The sequence below is a fragment of the Pollicipes pollicipes genome, unplaced genomic scaffold, assembly GCF_011947565.3.
Source record: "Pollicipes pollicipes isolate AB1234 unplaced genomic scaffold, Ppol_2.1 Scaffold_4002;HRSCAF=4701_pilon_pilon_pilon, whole genome shotgun sequence".
Taxonomy (NCBI): Eukaryota; Metazoa; Arthropoda; class Thecostraca; order Pollicipedomorpha; family Pollicipedidae; genus Pollicipes; species Pollicipes pollicipes.
The window spans coordinates 16490025-16513413 of record NW_023596420.1 but is presented as its reverse complement, the minus strand read 5'-3'; the positions used below and the strand labels follow the sequence as shown (position 1 = coordinate 16513413).

The 23389-nt window shown below is 60.2% G+C and overlaps 1 protein-coding gene across 3 annotated transcripts in view; it reads right to left on the bottom strand.

Annotated features, from left to right (window-relative positions):
• The window catches only part of LOC119093890 (nesprin-1), a 44598-nt gene that overhangs the window by 1589 nt on the left and 19620 nt on the right, over positions 1 to 23389 (bottom strand). For all 3 annotated transcript variants that reach the window (XM_037216901.1, XM_037216900.1, XM_037216902.1), the window contains exons 4-22: positions 21012 to 21073; positions 18895 to 18990; positions 18370 to 18453; positions 15864 to 15956; positions 12190 to 12359; positions 11605 to 11755; positions 10706 to 10843; positions 9374 to 9490; positions 9012 to 9143; positions 7267 to 7434; positions 6639 to 6809; positions 5441 to 5642; positions 4989 to 5092; positions 3078 to 3191; positions 2588 to 2728; positions 2263 to 2427; positions 1370 to 1499; positions 442 to 635; positions 6 to 189 (exon numbers count right to left, since the gene is read on the bottom strand). In XM_037216901.1, coding sequence (XP_037072796.1) covers positions 6 to 189; positions 442 to 635; positions 1370 to 1499; positions 2263 to 2427; positions 2588 to 2728; positions 3078 to 3191; positions 4989 to 5092; positions 5441 to 5642; positions 6639 to 6809; positions 7267 to 7434; positions 9012 to 9143; positions 9374 to 9490; positions 10706 to 10843; positions 11605 to 11755; positions 12190 to 12359; positions 15864 to 15956; positions 18370 to 18453; positions 18895 to 18990; positions 21012 to 21073 — 2616 coding nt within the window. The remainder of the gene's footprint in view (positions 1 to 5; positions 190 to 441; positions 636 to 1369; positions 1500 to 2262; positions 2428 to 2587; positions 2729 to 3077; positions 3192 to 4988; positions 5093 to 5440; positions 5643 to 6638; positions 6810 to 7266; positions 7435 to 9011; positions 9144 to 9373; positions 9491 to 10705; positions 10844 to 11604; positions 11756 to 12189; positions 12360 to 15863; positions 15957 to 18369; positions 18454 to 18894; positions 18991 to 21011; positions 21074 to 23389) is intronic.

Sequence of the window (23389 nt, the reverse complement as noted above, 5' to 3'; positions counted from 1 at the left end):
CTGACCTGCTGAAGCCGGTCGGCGCGGCCGGTCAGCTCGGTGAAGCGCTGGACCGAGCGCGTCAGTGGCTGCCTCCAGCTGGGCCGTGTCCACCGTCTGCAGTGGCCGCACCGCCTCTAGGAGGCCGCTCACTATCTTGACGGTGGTGTCGAGCAGTGAGCGGCAGTACACCTGGCGCGCCAGCACCGCCTGCCAAACCGTCGGGGGGGGGGGGGGGGGGGGCGGCCGTCACACCGCTGCCCGGCCGACCTCCCCGGCACCGACGGCATGCCACCGGCGCGACACGGCACATCGGCCCAACACGACCGAGAGAGATCAACGCGTGCTCACACGAGAGGTGCAAGCGAGAAACGGCGCTGGCAGCATCCATGCGCTGAACACAATCCCTTCACAAATTAGGCACTGGCAACATGGGCGACGCCTCCGGGCCGGGCCGTTCACCTGCAGGACGTCGGCGCGCGAGCTGAGCTGGTCGGCGGCCGTCGGCGGCTGGTGCTCGTCCAGCACGGCCGCCAGCTCGTCCAGCCAGTCGGCCACCTCGGCCTGGCCGCGCTCGGCTGCCGCCAGCCGGTCGGCAGCCTGCGCGCAGCCGGCCAGCTGCTGCTGGCAGCGCGTTTGCTGCGCGTCCGCTGCGTCTGACCGGGGAGAGCGGGCAGTCAGATCAGGGCCGGTCAGATCAGGGACGGTCAGGACTGTGACGGTCAGGTCATGGACGGTCAGATCAGGGCCGGTCAGGTCAGGGACGATCAGGTCCGGGACGGTTGGGTCAGGGACGGTCAGATCTGGAACGGTCAGGTCACGGACGGTCAGGGCCGGTCAGGTCAGAGATGGCCAGGTCAGGGTCGGTCAGGTCAGGATTGGTCGGGTCAGGGTCAGTCGGGCCAGGGACGGTCAGGTCGGGACCGGTCAGGTCAGGGATAGTCTGGTCAGGGTCGGTCAGGTCAGGATTGGTCGGGTTAGGGTCATTCGGGCCAGGGACGGTCAGATCGGGGTCGATCAGGTCAGGGATGGTCAGGTCAGGGTTGGTCAGGTCAGGATTGGTCAGGTCAGGGTCATTCGGGCCAGGGACGGTCAGATCAGGGCCGGTCAGGTCCGGGTTGGTCAGGTCAGGATTGGTCGGGTCAGGGTCAGTCGGGCCAAGGACGGTCAGATCGGGGTCGGTCAGGTCAGGATTGGTCAGGTCAGGGTCAGTCAGGCCAGGGACGGCCAGGTCAGGGCCGCTGGGTCGCTCAGTCTAGCATCACACTGACGCACCGGGCGCCCGCCTCGGCACCACCGTGACGACAGACCAGACCGAAGAACAACGTCAGTAGCAATGCTAAGCAACGACGTACGGGTGATGCACTGCACTGACAATGTTGTACTACACCTTTTAACTGTTTCAGTGTTTGGCACATTTGCTGCTGCTTCTCCTCTGAGATGTCGTCACCGAGCATTTGTATCATTTTGTTGGCAGCTTTCAGGTCCGCTTCCACCTCAGCAAACTCGTCAAGCAGCGACTGAAAGAAACAAAAAGCAGACTTTAAAAGATTGGGATGCATTCTCCTCGCCCATTTTCCATCCCCATGCTCGAGCCCATCAAGCAACAAGTAGCATATAGCAGACGATAACATACCTGAATGCCCGGTTAAGAACAGTATGTGCCATGAGCAGGCAGCGAAGAGACGCCATGTAGTCCGGGGCCGTAACAGAGCACCACCCAGGCGCCCGGTCCCGGCCCATTCCCAATGTCTGTACCCCGTCCGGCGGGACCGCCCCCTCTGCGCCCGCCACGGCCTGGCACAGCTCCTGTTAGGTTACGTACCGACGCATCGCACTCCTATGTCAGTACAGCCACCAGGATCTGGAGGAGGCCAGAGCCAGGGAGCCTTCATCGGCAACAATCAGACCCCCGGCCCCTGCTGGGCCCTTCCACACACGGACCAATACCTATGACCACCCAGTCGCGCCGTCGTCTGTGCCGTGTTTCCGTGCACGCACCTACGCAGTGCGCAGTGGCCATCCCTGGTACGCTCCTGTGCCATTCATGTAGCATGTACCTTGACCCGAAACATACCGCCTCTACACATGGAACGATTTGTCATTGCATGGCCTGGACACGCTGCAGCGTCCGTGAACGTCCGCCGCAGCGTCTGCCCTGCCACATGCGTGCGTGCGTGCGTGCGTGCGTGCGTGCGTGCGTGCGTGCGTGCGTGCGTGTGTGCGTGCGTGCCTGCGTGCGTGCGCCTGTGTGCGGGGGGGGGGGTAGTGGTGGCGTCTCACCTGGGCCAGATGTCGCCGCTGCAGCAGCTCCCCCTGGCGGCAGGGCAGCGGCGCCGCCAGGCCCGCCGTCGCCCGCTCCGTCCAGCGCCCCGGCCGCGCTGTCAGCTGACCAAACTCGGCCAGCCGCTGCCGGATCTGACCGCTCTGCATGTACCGCTGCACGTGCTGCCAGACGAATAGGCCACAGAACGCGGCGTCAGCGGGCCGCCCGGCGCGGGTACGCAGCGGGAAGGTCACCAGGGGAACACGCCGCACGCCCTCGAGGCGTCGCCGCGCGCCAGACCATCGGGAGCAGGCCGCGGCCGCCGGCGTCACCCCCACCCACCTTGAAGAGCAGCTGCCAGCGACGTTGCAGCTGGTGCAGCTGCTCCTGCACCTCGGCGGCCACGTCGTCCTGGCAGGTGGCGGTGAGGAACTGGCCCGAGTCGTCGGTTTGCTGCTGCCGCTCCGACCAGGTGGGCAGGTCCTGTGACGGCACGCACGGTCGCGTCAGGGACGGACGCCGCCACCGGCGCCGTGCCGACACCACCTCACGGTCGGCACGCGCCCCATCCGCCAGCTCACCGGCGGCCGTACACGCGCTCCAGCTCCAGCGTCTGCCCGTTGCTGGCGGGGCGAGGCGCTGAAGATGGAGCCAGGGGTGGATCGACTAAAGTGGCCCGGACCGGGTGGAACTCCGCGGACCCCACAGCGCAGCGTGTCGGGGCAGCAGTGGCGGGGCGGCGGGGGCGTCTGGCTGCCACAAGACCCGATTCGCCCCTCCCCCCCCCCCCCCCCCGGTCAGTCGAAGGGCCGCCGATGTCTGACTGACATACCTGGAAGAACTCCAGCTTCTCCTCTTCGCTCTTGTCCAACATGGTTTCGGCCTTGTCCATCCACGCGTTCAGTGCCACGTGGCCGTGTGAGAACTTCTTCCAACAGGAGAGCACCTGGCGATAACACTCCCTTCAGAGAAGGTACACGAGTTCAACGGACGATGTACGCCACTATAGAGAGGCGCCAAACTGTCGGAAATATGCAGCGGTCAAACATTAAAAAACACAAAACAAACGTACTTAACATATCGATCACCATGATGATGATGATTTGGGGTTTTAGGGCGCGTCGACTGCTGTCGGTCATGCAGGGCCCATAACTATCAATTTATGCAGAGCCGTCAATCGGAAAAGTGCATCAATCAGGTCACCTTATAAAGCCTTGATGATCAGCCCTAGCATCATGATGAAACGATAACTGGAAAATCTATCGCACGAAGAAACTGGAGCACTTTACCAAACTCGACGGCGTTCGAAGAATCCCCTAAAAAATGACATAGCGTGCGACTCTCGCCGTGGTGTCCGAAAAACTGCGCTCTCGTTACAGTACGGTGGCGGCAAGCGACCAGTACGTGATGCACGGTCAGCGGGTCAGAACATCGACTGCAGCATGGCCTGTCGCCAGCCAATAGCAGGTGACGGTGCGTAGCATATGTGTAACCTATGCGTAACCGGCAAAGGGCAACTTATTCCACCCTATTGTCCCGAAAGCACGACTGCCATAGTCCAATACGGGGTTTCACGGACTGCAGCTTGCTGGCGCTCAGCGAGTTCCAGTGGAACTGCCATCGCTTCCGCATAAACAACGACACTGCGGGGTGCATGTCTTGAGCTGGTAGTGGTGTTATAGGAATGCGTGTCCCTGTCGTAGTGCGCTTTGCTGCCGCGTCAGCAAGATCATTTCTGCGGATCCCCGCATGACTTGGGATCCAGCATAGGACGACCGTTTTTCCTGCTCGATCCAGTGAGCTAAGACGCGACTGAATGTCCTGGACCAGTGGATTCGACGGGGAGAAGCCGCCAACAGCCAGGAGGCTGTTCAAGGAGTCGGAAAGAATTAAATGCAAATTGCTATCGTCCACTTCAATAAAACAGACAGCTTTTCTGATGGCTATAAGCTCGGAGGTGGAGACCGACGCGTGCGAAGGCAGTGTGAATGACCGTGCTGTGAATCAACACACAAAAGCGCACCCTACACCTGCGTCCGTCTTTGAACCATCCGTATAAGTCGTCATGTATCCGTCAAAAGATGCTATGTGTTCTAAGGCTGCCCCTTTAAGTTCTGTCATGAGAACGCGTTGCTTTTGCATGTTTGATAGCGAAACATCCACTTTGGCGATGCTAGCTCCCAAGGAGCAATCTTCATGGGTTTAGGTCTGATGACACGTCGTAGGTTCAGGCCGCTCTCGTCTAAAAGTTCTCTCATTCGTAAACAAAAGGGGAAGTTTGTGGGGACCGTTGACGTAGAAAAAGCCTTCGTAAGCTACGCCAAAACATTGCTTTGTAGGTGGGATGATCTGGGTACTGCGCCAGCTTGCACGTGTAGCGCAGTCCCAGCATGTCTTCGCAAAGCTACACATCATGGCGTGAGCCCCTAGTGAGTCGTCCCTCGTCTCTCCTCCTCCCCGTCCGGTGAGTATTGGTCGCCCCGCTCCCCTCCCCCCCCCCCCCCCGTCTGGCGAGTGGCAGTCGCCCCCTCCCCGTCTGGTGAATATTAGTCCCCCCCCCCCGTCTGGTGTCAGTCGCTCCCCCTCCCCGTTTGGCGAGTGTCAGTCGTCCCCTCCCCGTCTGGCCGGTGTCAGTCGCTCCCTCCCCCTCCCCGGCTGAGTGTCAGTCTCCCCTCGCCGTCTGGCGAGTGTCAGTCTAGCTGTGACTCCGTGGAGGGCCCACCGCGCTGCGCCGGCTCCTCACCTCCTCCAGCATGGAGCGCAGGCACTGCAGTTCCACAGACACGAAGCGCCAGCGCTCGCCGACCTCGTTAATAAAGTGCACTACCACCTCTTTCTCCTTGGGACCTGCGGGACGACGAAGCCATGCCGAGTCACCAGCACGACAGTATCCGTACTCATCATCACAGCTCGGCCAGCAAACGTTAACTTTGTAACGGACCGCGCCGCTGGGTATGGCATATGCGTACCGCGTAGTGAGCTGGTTCTCGTGAGGTGCAGCTCACTCTACCCGTACACAGGTCGCCCTCGCTACAAGCAGCCTCCCCCCTCCCACAGCAGCACCGGACTGTGCGACTCGAGCCCGTCCTAGCCCCGTCCTAACGACTCTAGCCCCGGCTCCGTCCCGGACGGAGCTCGAGTCACCACGCGTCAGCAGGAGGCCGTCGCAGGCGCAGTGCGAGAGGGGCTGCCTACCAACGCCGCCGTCCTTGATGAAGTCGTCCGCCACACGCTTCATGTCAATGAACGCCTGCTCAAACTCGTGGAAGACGTTGCGGTCGGAGACGAACGTTTGGTACTCGTGCAGCATCTGCTCGACGCGCGGTTGCCGGCCGAGCTTGACCGTCCAGGCGCGCACCCGGCCTTCCATCAGGATCAGGAACGCCAGGATGCAGCACTGCGTGGCATAGACGGGGGCGACCATCAGCGACAGAGACGGGACACCCCCCAGTCGGACACCCCTCAGTCTGGCTCGGACACGTTCCCGTCTGTCTCGGACACCCTCCAGTCAGTCGGACACACTCCAGTCTGGCTCGGAGACGCTCCAGTCAGTCGGACACACTCCAGTCTGGTTCGGACACGTTCCAGCCTGTCTCGGACACCCTCCAGTCAGTCGGACACACTCCAGTCTGGCTCGGAGACGCTCCTGTCAGTCGGACACACTCCAGCCTGTCTCGGACACCCTTCAGTCAGTCGGACATACTCTAGTCTGGCTCAGACACGCTCCAACCTGTCTCGGACACCCTCCAGTCAGTCGGACATACTCCAGTCTGGCTCAGACATGCTCCAGCCTGTCTCGGACACCCTTCAGTCAGCCGGACACACTCCAGCCTGTCTCGGACACCCTCCAGTCAGTCGGACATACTCCAGTCTGGCTTGAACACGCTCCAGCCTGTCTCGGACAACCTCCAGTCAGCCGGACATACTCCAGTCTGGCTTGAACACGCTCCAGCCTGTCTCGGACGCCCTCCAGTCAGTCGGACACACCCTAGTCTGGCTTGAACACGCTCCAGCTTGTCTCAGACACCCTTCAGTCAGTCGGACACACACCACTCTAGATCGGACACGCTCCAGTCAGTCGGACACACTCCAGTCTGGCTCGGACACGCTCCAACCTCTCTCGGACACCCTCCAGTCAGTCGGACACACTCCAGTTTGGCTCGGAAACGCTCCAGTCAGTCGGATATACTCCAGTCTGGCTGGGACGCGTTCCAGCCTGTCTCGGACACCCTCCAGTCAGTCGAACATACTCCAGTCTGGCTCGGACACGCTCCAACCTGTCTCGGACACCCTCCAGTCTGGCTTGGCGCGGCGACGGGATCTGGTTATGGTGTAGTTACCGCGCGTCAGGAGGGCAGCACCCTGCCACAGCCAGCGGCCGGCTCCTACTCACCCGGTGCTCCATGTACTTCAGCCGCACCCAGCGTCGGTGCGCCAGACCGCGCACCGCCTTCAGCCGCTTGTCGATGTGTGCCAGCTGCTGCGGCGGCAGCTGGGAGGCTACCGGCAGGCCGACGCCTCGGCGCAGCTCCGATTCGACCCGCGGCAGCTCGCCGAAGAACGCCTGTCCAGAGCCCGGCATTAGCATCATCGCTCAGCACGCCCCGCCCCGTCCCGCATGGCTCGCACGCGCCACGCGCCAGCGGACCGTAACACCTCCAGCCCATGCAGCTGATGAGCGGGTCACTGGAGCCTCGAAACGCTGGAGCCGACACATCTGAGTGCGATCACCGGGGCGTGATTTCACGCGCAGCACACATCAGGCATGCAGAACCCACTCCCCCGTGCATCGCTTCCCTGAATACGTGAGGTCATTGAGAGCGATGCACAGCACACAGTATAAGCTCTTCTTATGACAACCTCCCGGCCTCAAACCTTCGCAGGAGGCGGACCCTCGACACGACACTGGTGCCTCACCGGGTACCGGAGCGGGCGGTCCGACACGGTGCCGGTGTGAGCGGCCCGATAGGGTGCCGGTGCAAGAGGCCCGTCAGGCCGCGCGTGTGTCCTTGTGAACCCACCATGTGTTCTTCCAGGCTGGCCGTCAGCAGCTTGGCCGTCTGCTCGTTGGTTTCAGTGGGCACACTGTCCGAGGACTCGAGGAACAGCTCGGCGCCGTGTATCCACTGCACTACCGCCAGGAACGGCTCCGGCAGCAGCGAGTCCAGGTGGGTCTGCCACCCGCTCAGCTGGACACGGCAACACGGCAGTCAGTAAGGGACGTCCAGAGGGCCTACCATTGGCTCAGCTGGACACGGCAACACGGCGGTTGGTACGGGACGTCCAGGGAGCCTACCATCGACCCAGCTGGACACGGCAACACGGCGGTTAGTACGGGACGTCCAGGGGGCCTACCATCGACCCAGCTGGACACGGCAACACGGCGGTTAGTACGGGACGTCCAGGGGGCCTACCACCGGCTCAGCTGGACACGGCAACACGGCGGTTAGTACGGGACGTCCAGGGGGCCTACCACCGGCTCAGCTGGACACGGCAACACGGCGGTTAGTACGGGACGTCCAGGGGGCCTACCACCGGCTCAGCTGGACACGGCAACACGGCGGTCAGTACGGGACGTCCATGGGGTCTACCACTGACTCAGCTGGACACGGCAACACGCCGGTCAGTTCGGGACGTCCAGGGGGGCTACCACCGGCTCAGCTGGACACGGCAACACGGCGGTCAGTACGGGACGTCCAGGGGCCTACCACCGGCTCAGCTGGACACGGCAACACGGCGGTCAGTAAGGGACGTCCAGAGGGCATACCACTGGCTCAGCTGGACACGGCAACACGGCGGTTAGTACGGGACGTCCAGGGAGCCTACCATCGACCCAGCTGGACACGGCAACACGGCGGTTAGTACGGGACGTCCAGGGGGCCTACCACCGGCTCAGCTGGACACGGCAACACAGCGGTCAGTACGGGACGTCCAGAGGCCTACCGCAAGCTCAGCTGGACACGGCAACACGGCGGTCAGTACGAGACGTCCAGGGGGCCTACCACTGGCTCAGCTGGACACGGCAACACGGCGGTTAGTACGGCACGTCCAGGGGGCCTACCACCGGCTCAGCTGGACACGGCAACACGGCGGTTAGTACGGCACGTCCAGGGGGCCTACCACCCGCTCAGCTGGACATGGGAACACGGCCTACTGGACGTGTACGGGGCTGTGCAGTAACAGGCCACCGCGACACGCTTGCGACGGTCAGCCTATACCCAGTTGTAGATACGTGCGCGCCCACCATATCAACTGAAGCCTGGCTCACAACGCCCATCGCAAATCAGCATTCAGAGCACCGCAACACCTCTGCCAGGTCCACATGCCGCATCAGGACAACACCTCCGCCCCGTCCGCATGTCGAATCAGGACAACACCTCTGCCCGGTCCGCATGTCGAATCAGGACAACACCTCTGCCCGGCCCGCGTGTCGAATCAGGACAACACCTCTGCCCGGTCCGCATGTCGAATCAGGACAACACCTCTGCCCGGTCCGCATGTCGAATCAGGACAACACCTCTGCCCGGCCCGCATGTCGAATCAGGACAACACCTCTGCCCGGTCCGCATGTCGAATCAGGACAGAGCGCAGTCATTGTGAGCGAGCCATGTCATGTCCAGGCGACAGTGCCATGGATGGCAGCCACCAGGCTGGGCACTACTCGACACGATTTACGGGATAGCCCAACAAGCCTCACAGATCGCCCGACCGGTGCATGTTCTCGACATGTGTCCAAACGTCACTGCTGTGCAGAACCGTGCCTCACCAGCATCTCCAGGGCGTTCCAGCCTTCGTCAACGCGGCTCCACACATCGGACGGCACCGGCAGATTCATAGTCTTCAGCTTCTCGTATCGAAGGTACCGCTCAGAGGCGTCGTTTTTCACCGTTTTAAAGCTCTGTTGAGATCAACCGGTCCGTGAATGTGTACTTGTAGAACTGTGCTAGCATAAAGACGATCAATGGGACTGCAAAATACAAATTTTAAAAACCCCCAACGCCAATTTTCCCAGCGCAAACCAACAGTTGGTTTTGCATTATGAAGAATGCAGTTGTCAGGCTACATGCGCAGACTAAACACCTATGGCTGCGCATACCGTACATCTCAGCAGCAGCTGGCACCACTCACCATGAACTCGTCCTTCCGGATCGGCCTGAGGGCGGCCAGCGACTGGGTTGTGCACACCACCCACGCGGCGATGTCGTCTACCTCCTGGGCGGGCGAGCGGGCGCCCCCGCTCACCGGCTGGGGAGGACCGTGCCCTCAGGACCACACCGCCACACAACACACCATCAGGTGGCCAGCGACCACACCGCCACACGGAGCCACCGTCACGCGGATAACAGCCACACCGCCACACAACACACCATCAGGTGGCCAGCGACCACACCGCCACACAGAGCACCGTCAGGCGGATAACAGCCACACCGCCACACAACACACTATCAGGTGGCCAGCGACCACACCGCCACACAGAACACTGTCAGGAGACCAACAGCCACACCGCCACACAACACGCCATCAGGTGGCCAGCGACCACACCGCCACACAGAACACCGTCAGGAGACCAACAGCCACACCGCCACACAACACGCTATCAGGTGGCCAGCGGCAACACCGTCACACAGAGCACCGTCAGGAGGCCAACAGCCACACCGCTACACAACACACTATCAGGTGGCCAGCGACCACACCGCCACACAGAACAGCGTCAGGAGGCCAACAGCCACACCGCCACACAACACACTATCAGGTGGCCAGCGGCAACACCGCCACGCAGAGCACCGTCAGGAGGCCAATAGCCACACCGCTACACAACACACTATCAGGTGGCCAGCGGCAACACCGCCACACAGAGCACCGTCAGGAGGCCAACAGCCACACCGCCACACAACATACTATCAGGTGGCCAGCGGCAACACCGCCACACGGAGCACCGTCAGGCCAACAGCCACACCGCCACACAATGCACTATCAGGTGGCCAGCGGCAACACCGCCACACAGAGCACCGTCAGGCGGATAATAGCCACACTGCCATCACGCTGGCCAAACAGTGGCCACACGGCTGGGACCAGCAGCTGGACCCGGATGATAGCGAAGCGTCCGCTCCCCCGATCGGCGCGACCGAGCGTCTTGCTCTGCCACCACATGTATCAATCAAACTGCCATGGGGAGTAAAGGCACCGAACATACACTCGGATCGAATGTCACCAGCGTTGATTTTTCTCTCCTACATCTAAATACAATGCACTGTCTGGCGGTAACCTATCGTTCAGGGCAGAGCCGGGGAAGCATGTCATGCGATTGAGCTAAGTCGTTTCCGAGTGTGAGCGCAAAAAAACCTAGCCAGCAGGCCTACGTGGTACGGTAGCCTGGTGTACAGGCTGGAGGGTAAGGCGCCGTCCAGAGCTGGAGCGGCACCGGCCGCGGTGCCGGCCCTGCCCCGGCGCCGTCCGCACCTGTGCCACCGTCTGCGGCTCCGGGTACTTGTGCAGGAACTGGGCCACGTATGTCATGATTGACTTCTCGTCCGGGTCCGGCACGTCCACGTCCTCGGGGTCCAGCAGCCGGGCGATGCCCAGGTCCTCCTCGGCCACCTGCGGCGGCGGCGGCGGCGGCGGCGCGAGGTCAGAGGCCGTGTCAGAGCATGTCTTAGACGAGACACTTCCGGGCCAGGCCAGATCGGGCGGGCCGAAACGCGCGGGTCCGAGGAGGTACCACTCGGGGGCTCGCCATCCCCGATCCCACGGACAGACGGGTTTACAGGGGTCAGAGGACACGGGCCAGAGGGAGACACCGGCAGGTCCGACCACAATACACTGGCCACGCTCGCCTCAGTGCGCCTCGTCAGATTTAAGGTCACACAAGGCCAGGTTTCCTGCTTGACATCGACGACTGGTCGGCAGCGATGCCGGTCCACTGATTGGGTGCAGTGGGACCGGGCTCCAGGCGAGGTCAGCGAGACCTTGTAATAGGAGCGTGTCGTCCGAACTGACGCCGGTCAGGGCAGTCACGCGATGCAGCCAGGTCGCGTAATACTCATCGCTACCACTATGCCCGCCAAAAATTTACGTGCGACGGTGATAACAATCTCCCTCAGACTGCTATCAGGGGTTGGATCGAGCATCACGGGTTCACCAATCTAACTTACACTGCAATGACACATAACTCAAGCTGTACAGATCATACGGTACCAAATTGCAATCATGAAAATATTAAACATAAGTGGTCCACGTAACCCGGTACTCAAGGGGTGCTCCAACTGCTATGGTAAAATCACCGCTTGATTTTCAGTTCTAAACCATCGCTTCAACACCACCCTTGCTTCGCGCCGTAGATCATTACAATAGCAGCATACCTTGAAAACCGTATCCAGCCGATCGTGGGTGGGCATCCGTTCCGTAGCGTTCACGTCGATAATGGTGGGATTGATGCAATGAACAATGGCCACAAATGCCTTGCCGTCACGCCAGGAACGGCCAAAGTCTCCGACTTCGATGCCGTATGACCTGTAAAATAATCGCTATTTTGCCGTCCAAGCCATAACAGGAACAGGTTAGGCAAAAAATGTGCGTGGCAAACGAATCACCGTCGTCATACGTAACCGGTGTGGCGAGCGGCCATCGGCCGGTATGGATGGCCATCGGTCAGTGTTGTGAGCGGCCATCGGTCGGTGTGAGCAGCCGTCGGTCGGTGTGAGCGGCCATCGGTCAGCGTGGTGAGCGGCCATCGGTCGGTGTGGTGGGCGGCCACCGGTCGGTGTGGTGAGCAGCCATCGGTCGGTATGAGCGGCCATCGGTCAGTATTGTGAACGGCATCGGCCGGTGTGGTAAGGAGCCATCGTTCGGTGCGATGAGCAGCTATCGGCAGGTGTGACACTGCCCCCAGCTGCCTCGCGAGTGCCAGGGTGGCGCGCGCCACTGTCCCCGTTGCCGTTCCGTACTTGGTGGCGGTGCGGGCCCAGTGTAGCAGGGTGCGGCGTGCGCCGCCGCGCGGCGGGCCGGCCGGACCGCGCGGCGCTGGCCCCGTCGGCGTGGCCGTGGCCGAGCGCGGCTCGGCGCCCACACTGCTCCGCCGGGCCAGCTGCTCTAGCGCACGCGTGTTCTCCTCAATCTGCCAGACAATGGCGCGCTGTCAGCAAACACTCCAACAGGACAGATCAAGGCAATGGAACACGACAGATAGGTTACTGGGGCAGGACAGACCAGAACAGTTAGGGCAGGTGACGACATTCAGCTAGGACAGGCAGGATGATCCGCCACGGACCGACGACGCAGCCACGGCCGGCAACGGCGACAGGAGACGCCCGCCGCTCGGACCTGGCCCGCGGCGATCCCTGACGCCGAGGACCGAGCCGTGACGCAGGGAATGGACATCCCAAAGATGTGACCGATCTCAGACAAGGATTCATCTTACCTACCCCGAAATCTGTTTGGACTTATGTCACTTCAATCTCGCGGGTGATGGCAGATGAAAAGCCATAAAAAGATATAGTTATCTGGCTCGCTAAGCTACGGCACGTCTTTGGACGAGTTATTTCGGGATCCACTCGACACCATTTTTGGAATGGCCGAACCGAACTTTGGCTGCCAGGATGCCTGACGGGCACCGGGTGTGATGTCCTGATTGTCAGGGACGTTCAAATTTTGCTCTCCAGATTTCCACCGCGATTCGAGCGTTGTTATGCACTCCAAAAGTTCAAAAACCACACTTGCTACAGCTGCAAATGCCAGATCTTCCTAATTTTGCACTGCCACATGTCGATGCTGCTGCAATGTTCCTGCGTTGTCATTCTTAAGTTACTCGAAAACACACCCCGCCCAGTCAATGGCAGTGCTGTTTCGCCATAGCAGAGAGCTTTGCTGAAAACTCCCTGTATTTCGTGGGCCCTCTTATCGTAACCGTTGCAAATTATTCTTCACTTGGTGTGTGTGTGGTTTCTCTGGCATTTTCTCAAAGCAAAGCACGCGCCGCACCCAAACACTGGACCGCATCGGCTTGTGAGCTAAACGACTTCAAAATTGCGGGGAAACACGCGAGAAGCGCTTGTTGAATCTAGTCATCAACGGATATATGGGTAGTGTTGGCTAGTGTGCTTCTGTATAAAAGCATCCAGCGGACCGCAACAATAGCACACTCCTGCTGTCGTGTAGCAGCATCTCAGTGCTGATAAAGCTGTAATCAACGGTGACCTATAATACGCTATAACCCACCTGAGCATAAAACCTACAATACAGTTACATATGGAGCAAGATAAAGATACAGCTGTAATAAAACTGTAAACTGATATCTATGCAATAGCAAGGATTAAGTTGAAACACAAAATATATCTAGTACCACAACATGTAATTTTCTAAGGCTTCAACCCTGGGTAACAAGCCCCGCTATATGCACATACCCAAGTATGGACCATATATGCATTGCGAGGGCGTAATGACCAAGCGGTTAGCGCAAAAGACTCCAGAATGGGAGGTCCGGGTTCGGATCCCCTCGTGCCATGGCCCCGGGGCGCTACTATGGCGCAGTCAGTCGCTGTCGCTCAAAAAAGCAGCGTGGCGACACGCGTCGCGCTCCGTAAAAAATATATGCATGACATACGCATATGCACCTAAGAGTTAGAGAAAAAGTACCACAAATTACGGCTGTCCACGTCTCGCTTTACAGTTTGGCCTTTCATGTTTTGTACAATGGGCGTCAGGACCAAGTGCATACAATCTTCTCTGCTCTGGTATCCGCGGCTAAGCCCTGCAGAACATTAGCCGCCGTCGGAGACGGCCTGAGCTCTGAGAGCGAATTACGCCGCCGTCGGAGACGGCCTGAGCTCTGAGAGTGGCCCATCGCCCACGCCGTGGCTGTACGCTATCGGAGGCACAATCAGAGCACGGCACACACGGCTCTATCTGGCGCACGTACCCCGGGCTGGATCGCACATGAGCCGCAGTTAACACGCGCTCGGGTGGGAGTCAAATTGACCCCCAAGGGCTTTCCGGAATGGTTTCTGAACGGCTAAGCGTAGCCGCGCCAAATTTTGCATAGCTGTAGACAACTGAATAGCGGATCGTTTGCAATAAAGAATTGGACGCAACCTATAAAGTCGCTGACCTGCGGCAGGTCAGTCGGGCCATTGATTCAGCGAAGTCAATCTCAAGGGAATCGTTCATTCTGATGGAGCAACAGAGTTGTAGACGAAGCCTTGCATCTCTGAGATACTTTCTTAGGAAACACAATTGCGTGAACAAATTTCATTGACCCAGGGTCATATATAAAGGTCAGATCAAGGTCAAACCAACCTGTTTTATTGCTCTAGGGCTTGCTGTTTGGGATCGTTTCTGGTGCTGATTTCGAATTTATTGACAACATTTTTCAGTGATAACATGAACCGCATTAGACGGCTTCATGGCCTTTTTATCGGTAAAAATAGGTCACTGACCTAAAATGACCCAGGTGAACATTTTATTTTTAGAACATACTGCCTAGCTTAATTTTTGTCGCGTATTCAAATGTAAAACTCAAAGCAATCTTGTACAATTTTGGTAACCATGACCCTCGACAGGTCAAATAAGGTCACTGACCTTGAGTGAGCATGTGACCTTTTCCTTAGAAGAGGTATCCAGCTTCTGGGGTACACTTTGGAGACCAACCTGGAGTCTGACATTGTTTGATTTTATTTGACCCGAAGGTCATGACCTAGGAGGCTCAAACTTTGACCTAAGTCTGTTCACGTACAGGCCAATACACCCTGGGCATTTGGTGTCTCTAGCCCTCTTAGTTCCTGGGATCTCAGGGGTCAAATTGACCCCCACCTGAGCGAAGGGTACCCACCCAACCGTCCACCCGGGCGCGCGTCAAGAGATGACTGTCACGGTATTAGATATGATTTCGGTGGTGCTGTGTCTCAAGGCCACAATACCACAGACGGCCCTACCACCACAGAAGGTCCTGCTTCAAGACCACAACACCACAGAAGGTCCTGCCTCAAGACCACAACACCACAGGCGGTCCTGTCTCAAGGCCACAACACCACAGACGGCCGGCCTCGGGCCAGGGCGCGCCGCTGCTCCGCCAACAGTGGCAGGCCGGACCACGCGGTGGCGGGTCGGTACAGCGGCCGCGCGCCCCACAGGGGGCCGTGTTTAGTCTACCCCTGGCAACGGCACCCACTAAATGCCCTGCCGTGACGTCACGCGGTCTGTATTGAAGCCGCGCACACCCGGCGCCCGAGCGGCCGAGTCAACAGCGGAGAAATTAACGATGTGACGTCACAACTTAGACCGCTGAAAACATGAGGGGGCGGGCAGATGAGCGGCGTGACGTCACAGTTTAGCCCGCTGGAAACCGCTGAGCCGCTAACAGGCCGGCGGCGAGAGATGAAGGACACGACAGCACGTCTGGAGGCTGCAGGTCATTGTCAGGTCAGGCTACAGGTTAAGGCAGCCGGTGGTGCCTCAGATGCCATTGGATCCTGGCGCGGGATGCCGCGTAATCCTCCACTCGGGTTATCCACCGCGTAATACGCACATCCATAACCCCTTCCTTTCCGTTCGGATCAGTTGTCGGTAAAAGCGGAAGTGCCCTGGCGCAGCATATGAGACAGACCGAGACAACCAGCCAGCTCACCTGGAAGTAGAGGATGACGGTCCAGATCAGGCCGAGCACGACGGCCGGCCGGCCGTCCACGATGTCCGACGGGTTGATGTTGACTAGCTTGATCTGGCGGCAGGCAGTCGACACCGGTGAGACGCCAAACGCCACAGCCGCCGGCACACACACGCACGCATGCGCTTAATCCGGGTACGCCCGGCCGGCGCCCCGCCCGGCAGCGCTCAGCAGCCGCCTAACAACCGTGCCTGTGTCGGGGGCGCCCCGCGCCGGCCTCACAACAGCCTCCAGCGGGGCCGGCTGTAGCGTTCGCTGGTCTGTTCAGCGTCGAGTGAATGACGCCGGTGTGAGCGGAATCTATCCAATAGCCTGGCTGGGAACGGAAGTGGGCTCGGATGCGCACGACTCCGCCGAATTGAAGTTGAACCGTCATACCAACAACGCACGCACTGTTTCGAACGGCACTCCGCCACGACACCGTGATCTGCGCCGAGAGGGCTCTTGGCCACGTTTCCTGCTATCAGAGCGGTGACGATCAGCACCTCGCGTACCGGCCCGGGTCAGGGCCCAGTTTGAGGGCCGGTGGCCGCGGGCTGGCCAGAACCCCCCCCCCCCCCCGCAGCTGAGGCGAGCACAACCGCTCCACAGCACAGTCGACACCAGCCCGTGACACGAGCTGTTTTGTCATGCCAATCGAGCCGCAGTCCACCCGATATCCATGGCCTACACGCACGTTTTCCATCTACCAAAATCCGCTGAACGGCAGTCGAAGTGTTCTGCTTAGTGGGTGGCGCATTAGCGAGCAGGTATATGAAAAGCATGAACAGCTGCCAATGCGCGCTACAGCACCCTACACACCACCACCGCACCTGTAATACCTGCAACGTGCACATGAAGTTGTAAGCTACTGCTGGGGGGGGGGGGGGGGGGGGGGCTGTGCATATTAAGCTTATCGGCAATGGGCGGGTTGTTTCGCTGTGTCCGCTGCACGGCAAATGTCCGTGTGCAGCATGCAGCATGCGCGATGTGAAATGACTCACCTTAGTGAGTACCTTAAATTTAGAAGACTGCGTCATCCGTTGCCCAAAACACCCATCAAAGGCGAAGGCTACGAAGCTGTGCGTCTGTCATACGTTATATGGAGCCAGGTCAAGTCAGGCCACAGGTCGGGTCCGGTGAGGTCACGTCGGGTCAGATCGGGTGAGGTCAGGTCAGGTAGGGTCCGGTCCGTCAGGCCGGGATGGGTTGGGGCCGCGTCTTCCTCACAATAATCTCTGGTGGCCACAGGCAATTTCAACTTTACTTTAAAAATGATACCAGCCACTCTTCAATACTGCAGGTCTGGCTACCGCCCAGCGCGGTCGCATGAGCGACACCGGCACAGCGTCTGCCATGCGAGAGCGGAGGCTCAGACAGCGCGCGGCCGGCAGCCCGCCGGCTGAGGCCGTGCCGCCCAGGCCTCGGTGACAGGCTTGTGCCGCCAGCCCTCAGCGCACGACGGCCGCTGCCCAGCCGGAGCCAGGCTCAGAGGAAGCCGAGCAGTGGCGGGAGACGGGGGGGGGGGGGGGGGAGACAGGGGGAGATATGGGGAGCGGACGCCGAGGCCGGCCAACTGGGACTGGGACAGGTACAGGACGGCAACAGACCGGACCGACGAGCCGGGAAACACGAACGGGCACTGAGTCATCGAGATGTATGGCATCTGCCTGAACTTGGTTAAAGTCGGGCACATTAATGCAGTCAAGGCATTTATACCAAAGCAAGCGGAAACGGGCGAACCGGTGCGCAAAAGACGCCCATACTGTTCGATTTACACGGCAATCGCAACATTAAACACGGCGTTCCCTTCGACGACTCCGCAAATCGCATTAGAGACTGGGCCAGCGCTGTTCCGGGCGGTGACGCGACGCGGCGCCCGCGATTCCGAACTCGTCCGTTCGGAGCGGGTCGCTGACTGACAGCGGTCGAATGGCTTGTCTAAGGAGTTCTGGACAGAGGCCACGATGATGACCAGGCGACCGCCAACGTCAAAGATTTCGCTCCAAGCAAACACGCAAGAAAACAAACCAAGTGGACAGAATTGTCGGCCATCATAAATTTGTTAAATATGAGCACAATGCCTTAATCTGATCAGCGACGTCACGTTTGAAGACAACGTCGTCAAATCTTCGCTGGATTGGGTGAGCACCAGTTCGGGCCAGCTGCGACACAGCACTAACGTCGCTTCCTTGTGACCGGTTCAGCGGCGCTTACAGTTCAGCGAGAGCACAACTCGCGCCGCTATCACATCGATGTCACTTGACGGCATGCGTGCACGACGGTAGGCGGGTGCGACGGCATGCGTGCACGACGGTAGGCAAGTGCGACGGCAGGCGGGTGCGACGGTAGGCGGGCACGCCGGTAGGCGCGCGCGACGGTAGGCGGGTGCGACGGTAGGCAGGCGCGACGGTAAATAGGCGCAACGGTATGCTTACCTGACGGCAGGCGGGTGCGACGACAGACGGTCGCCCTGCAGCCGACTTACGTTTTTACTATGCAGGAACTGCAGAGCCGTGTTGGCGTTGCTGAGGAAGTGGGCTCGCTTCAGCACCCGACCTCGCTCCACCGGCTGTGGACGCACGGCGCAGCGGGTCAGCGCCAGCGCGCGGTCCGTCCCCCGCCACGGCAGCCGCCTGTCGCTGACCACAGCTGCCGACAACTCCCGCCGGCGGACCCCACGCACCGCTCACGCACGCACGCACGCACGCACCCACGCACGCACGCACGCACGCACGCACGCACGCACGCACGCACGTACGTACGCACGCACGCACACACGCAAGTACGCGAGCACGCACGCAGGTATGCACGTATGTACACGTACGCACCCGCACCCGCACCCGCATACCTCCACGCACACTATGCGTGACAGTGGTACCAGTCAGACGCGCACAGCGGCAGCGCGGGACGGAACGAGCGGACGCCGCCGCCGTCTCGCCGCGACCCGCGCACTGCGTCACCGGGCGCAAGCGCGCCACGGCCTGCTGACGCGTGGAGGCCCGCCACTGACCAGCTTCTGTCCGGAGAGGACCTGCAGCAGAGCCAGCAACCGGGAGCCGTCCTTAAGGTCCTCGATCAGGCTCCTCATATGTAGCGGCGGCTGGTGCTGCCGGCATCGGGATCAGTGTCGGTGCGGCGCGGCTGTGACCTCATGGCCGTCCGCGTATCGACCGACCCCGCCACTCGCCAGCGGCGTTAGCGTCGCGGCGTGTCGGGCCGGCGAACCGCGCCACGGATCAGTGAAATATACCGCGCACCCCATACCAGCTACGATGCATCGATGTGCAGCAATGTCAACAGTCAGCAGTTCGCAGTGCCAAACAGTCATCATTCACCGTTGCCGTTGGTGCGTCTGAGCAAGCGAGCGAGCGAGCGAGCGAGCGATGCGATGCGTCAGCGGAGATGCGTCTCGGGGTTGTAAGTGGCAGATACGCAAGGCACAAAAGGACACAGATGACCACCGTCATGCCACAGCTGAGGAACTTCGCGGACCTGAAAAGCTGCATAACACATATAGTCTGTCGGTAGCGACCTCCTCGGCCATGGGAACGACAGCGAGGCAGCACCGCGCTGACCGCGGCTCAAAGCAATCCACCGCCCGCCCACCTCAGGCCACCCGTGCTGTGCCAAGAACATGGGGGCCGGATGGTACGAGGTATGCAAGCTACGCCAAATACCACCCGCGAGGACGGGCCGCTGCCTCCATCCCGGGGATCGCTGCACGTTCGGGCGAGCCCGACTAGGAGCGGGGCGGCGGGGCCCGGTCGGCAGCGGGAAGCCCGCGGCAAGCTTCCGGCCACTGACCAAAACAGGGCGGCTTTTCTCCGGCATGAGCCCCAAGCTTGCCCTTTCAGCTGTGCCCGGACCGCGGGAACTAGCCCAGTGTCGGTCATGAGCTGACATTGTCTCCGCGTGCCAGGCGCGCCGACCCGAACCGCGCTGTGCCATAGTGGGACGTGATCGAAACGCCCCGCAGGGCATCGACTCCAACCAGAGTATCGCCTCCGCCACCGCCCTCTACATCTGTATGTTATACCGCTACCGTGAGCATCATTCAATTGTAAGTGGTACGGTACCGGAAAATGAAACTGAGCACCGCTCCAGAGGCGGCACTCGTCAACAGTACGCGATGACGCCGGCCGAGGACCCACGCCGGCTGCCCGCTCTGGCCCGGCAGCCGGCGGCGCCGGCTCGGTCACATGCCATCGGGCGTCATCGGCGGCGGTGACGTGATGGCGTCGACCGGCGGCGGGCCGGCTGCCAGCGCCTGAAATACGCCGGCCGCCGGCGCCGCCGCCGCCGGTCAGCGGGCCACCGGCCGGGAAGTCGTGGCCGAGCCGTTAATCAGGCGACGCCCGTCCCGCCGCCGCCACCGCCGCCCATCCATCAAACTCGGGCAGAGCCCGGCGCGTGAGCCGAGCCCAGCGGCCGAGCCGCACCAAACGCGCGGCCGCACCTGTCCGCGGTGACCCTGCGATCCCGGCGCCCAGCTTGCTTACGCTGCCGCGGCTCATTTGCAGCGTGTTTCGCCGCGCGGGCGACGACTTTGTGTTTACGGATGAATGTTGGGGGGGGGGGGGGGGGCTCGGCGTTATGACGATGACGGACATGCAAGGCATCAAACGGAGCTCTGGAATATCAGGAGCCCGTAATTAAACGGAGTTAAAAACGCAAGCACCGCGTGGATAATTAATTCGGCCGGTCCAACATCCATCTAGCTGAGCTCCGATGACGGCACTCTCACGCCACGCAGGTGGCCGTCGGACGACCCGGTCCTGTCTTGTCGGCGGGCGGGACGCGCGGCGTATCGATTCCCGCTCCGCCCCGCCGCACGTGTGTCAGCGCCGTACGTCGTGCCCAACGCGTCTCCCCTCCACGCCTGGCCGCGCTCCAAACCCGTGTAAGCCTGGGCTACACCACTTCCGACCCATCAAAGCACAGGTCCCAGCACATGGCCCTGTTGCGTCCCGTCCGAAACGAGTGGCGGGCGGCGGACTGAGACTCGCGACGGGCCCAGCTGCGCATACGGCAAGCTGGAGCCAGCTGAGCCCGCCCGCGGCCCACGACCGCACGCTGCGCCTCAGCACTAGGACAGCTGGGACGGTCTGTGGCTGCCGGCCGGCCTACCTTCTTCAGGTACGAGTTGATCCAGTTGAGGAAGGTTTTCTTCTGCACGCGCTCCTGCTCGTCTGAAACGTAGACGGTGCATGTCAGTGGCCGGCGGCGGAACAGGCATATGCTACCAAATGACGAAAACAAGTATACACGCCATAATTCTTTTGGGTGACGTTCATCAAAAACTGGTCGATTGAAAACGCACAAGAGTTGTGTTTGAAACAATGTGGCGTGCGAGCGCCCCCAGCTGCAGCTCATTTCTGTCTGGGTTATACTTACCGTGTGCAACCGGCACATGATTATCGTACTGGTATTGCCGAATTGATAAGCACTTTAGTGTTACAAGATAGTATCTGGAAACAGCGCAACAGGTTCCATGTTGTCGGCGTTTAGTTTGCCACAGACATCTGAGCAAAGCAACGTGATTTGGCCATTATTTAGGAGAAATTCAAGCATCGTACACAAATTAACTTTAGGAGCATTTGTGGCCTGTCTGGCCGAGAGGTATTACCACCTGACCCAGCTGAAGATGGTAGAGATGTCGAAGTGACAAGTTCGTATTCACGTGTCATGTGTCGTTCGTAGCCTGTTCTGTTGTGCGATGTCCCCGCCCATTTGGGCGGATAAAAAAAAGACAACTTTATCATAGAAAACAGTTGAATATAACTGGAATCAAGAAATGGGGGAAATCAAAGGAGGAGCCGACAAGGAATCGATCAATCGCTAAATCGTCTGCCCAGAGGTGTCGCCACACTTTGACGCCAGGGAGGACATGCGAATGCTCCGGGAAGGGGAAGCAAACTGACAGGGGGGCGGGGAGGGGGCACTGATTTGGGAGATCGAACCATTCTTCAGGAGCGGGGGAGCAATACTCCCTGCCTCCACTGGCGACGCCTCTGACTCTGCTGCCCCTTTCCGCCCAGCATGGAAGCCAGCGAGAGCAGCAGCCATTGCGATAACAACGGGGAGCACCAAACGAGAACGCACCTCCCTGGCCACAGGGACGTCACAGAGCACACACCTTGCGCGGGCGCCAACTTGGCGTCGCTGTCTGGCCACCTTGTCACGAACACTACGCCGCACGATCACGGCGAGTGGGACGCAGATCCCATGTGCTAATAGATGCAGCCTGGGTCGCACACATCTATTCGACCGTTCGGATCGGCGAGCTGCCGCAGACGCTACCTGCTCGCTTCATACTGACGGCGCAGGCGGCCTATCTCTAGCATACGCGGCGGAACCAGTGCAGCGCCCTACCTGGTAGCTTAACGATCAGATCGACATCCAGGCCTGCGTGTTGAACGTGTTGAGCTGCAGTCCAGTCCGGTGCCGACGGACAGATCAACTAAACTAAGACATTCCATACACGTCATCCAGCACAACCAACGGCGATCATGTGAGAAAAAAGCTCCAACCCATGTGCAGTAAAAGAACGAAAGAGCACACATGAATGTTTTCGTGATCTTAATCAACGTGCTCATTGATGTGTCGTCACTTGTGCACGGCCACATTGCTCTTGCGCATTAACGAAATGGGCCCACAAAAAGCTATGCATATATCCTTTTTTCCAGGTCAAAGGGTTATCTCAGAAAGTGGTGTTGTTGCCCAGCGGACAAACGCACGGTGGAAGAAAGGCTGGTAATTCGTCCCTTCTTTTGTTTTCTCTTTTTGACAGCGCCGTGCCGCAATGGACTAAAGCATCGCCATAATGCTCGCTACACTATGTGGCACAAGTCCCACCCAACTCTTATGACAAAGGGTTGGTTCTATCGAAAACAAAACAAGCCTTGTTAGGAGTTTGCATGCAGCAAAAAAGCAACACGTCCTCCTGCGTCCCTGTCTTTTGCTGTGACTTCCCTTACACTGCCGTAATTTCGCGGTTTCGGCCTTGGCCCGGACCCCACGCCGTGTGAGGACGCAGCAGTGGCAATGCCATTGTGCACTGTTGGCAATTCCATTCCGTGTGCACTCGCACAGCGCAAAAGTGACGACAGTATTCCGGCGACCGGCGGTCGACAACGCGATTACCAGCCGGCGGCCCACGCCGCGGGCGGGGCCCGGCCGTCGATGTCGATTCTGGGAACGCAGCGTCGCTGGCAGCGTGGACGTCCACGCCAGGTGCCACTGCCTCTCGTCTGCGTGGAGCCGGTGACTGACATACTGGCCCCAGCTCGGCCCTGCCGGCGGTTCGTGGAGCTGACCTGAGGGGCGCCCGGCCGGCCGTGGAGCTGGCCCGGCTCGGAGCTCCGGGGCACAGAATGACTGATAGTTGGAGCCAGCTGCGGACGGGTCGCGCGGTCGGGCCCTCGCCCATTCCGTGCCGAGGACGTCCGAGCAGCGGAGACTGCAGCGCCGCGGAGGCCCTCGAGCGGCCCGGTCACAGGGGCCGG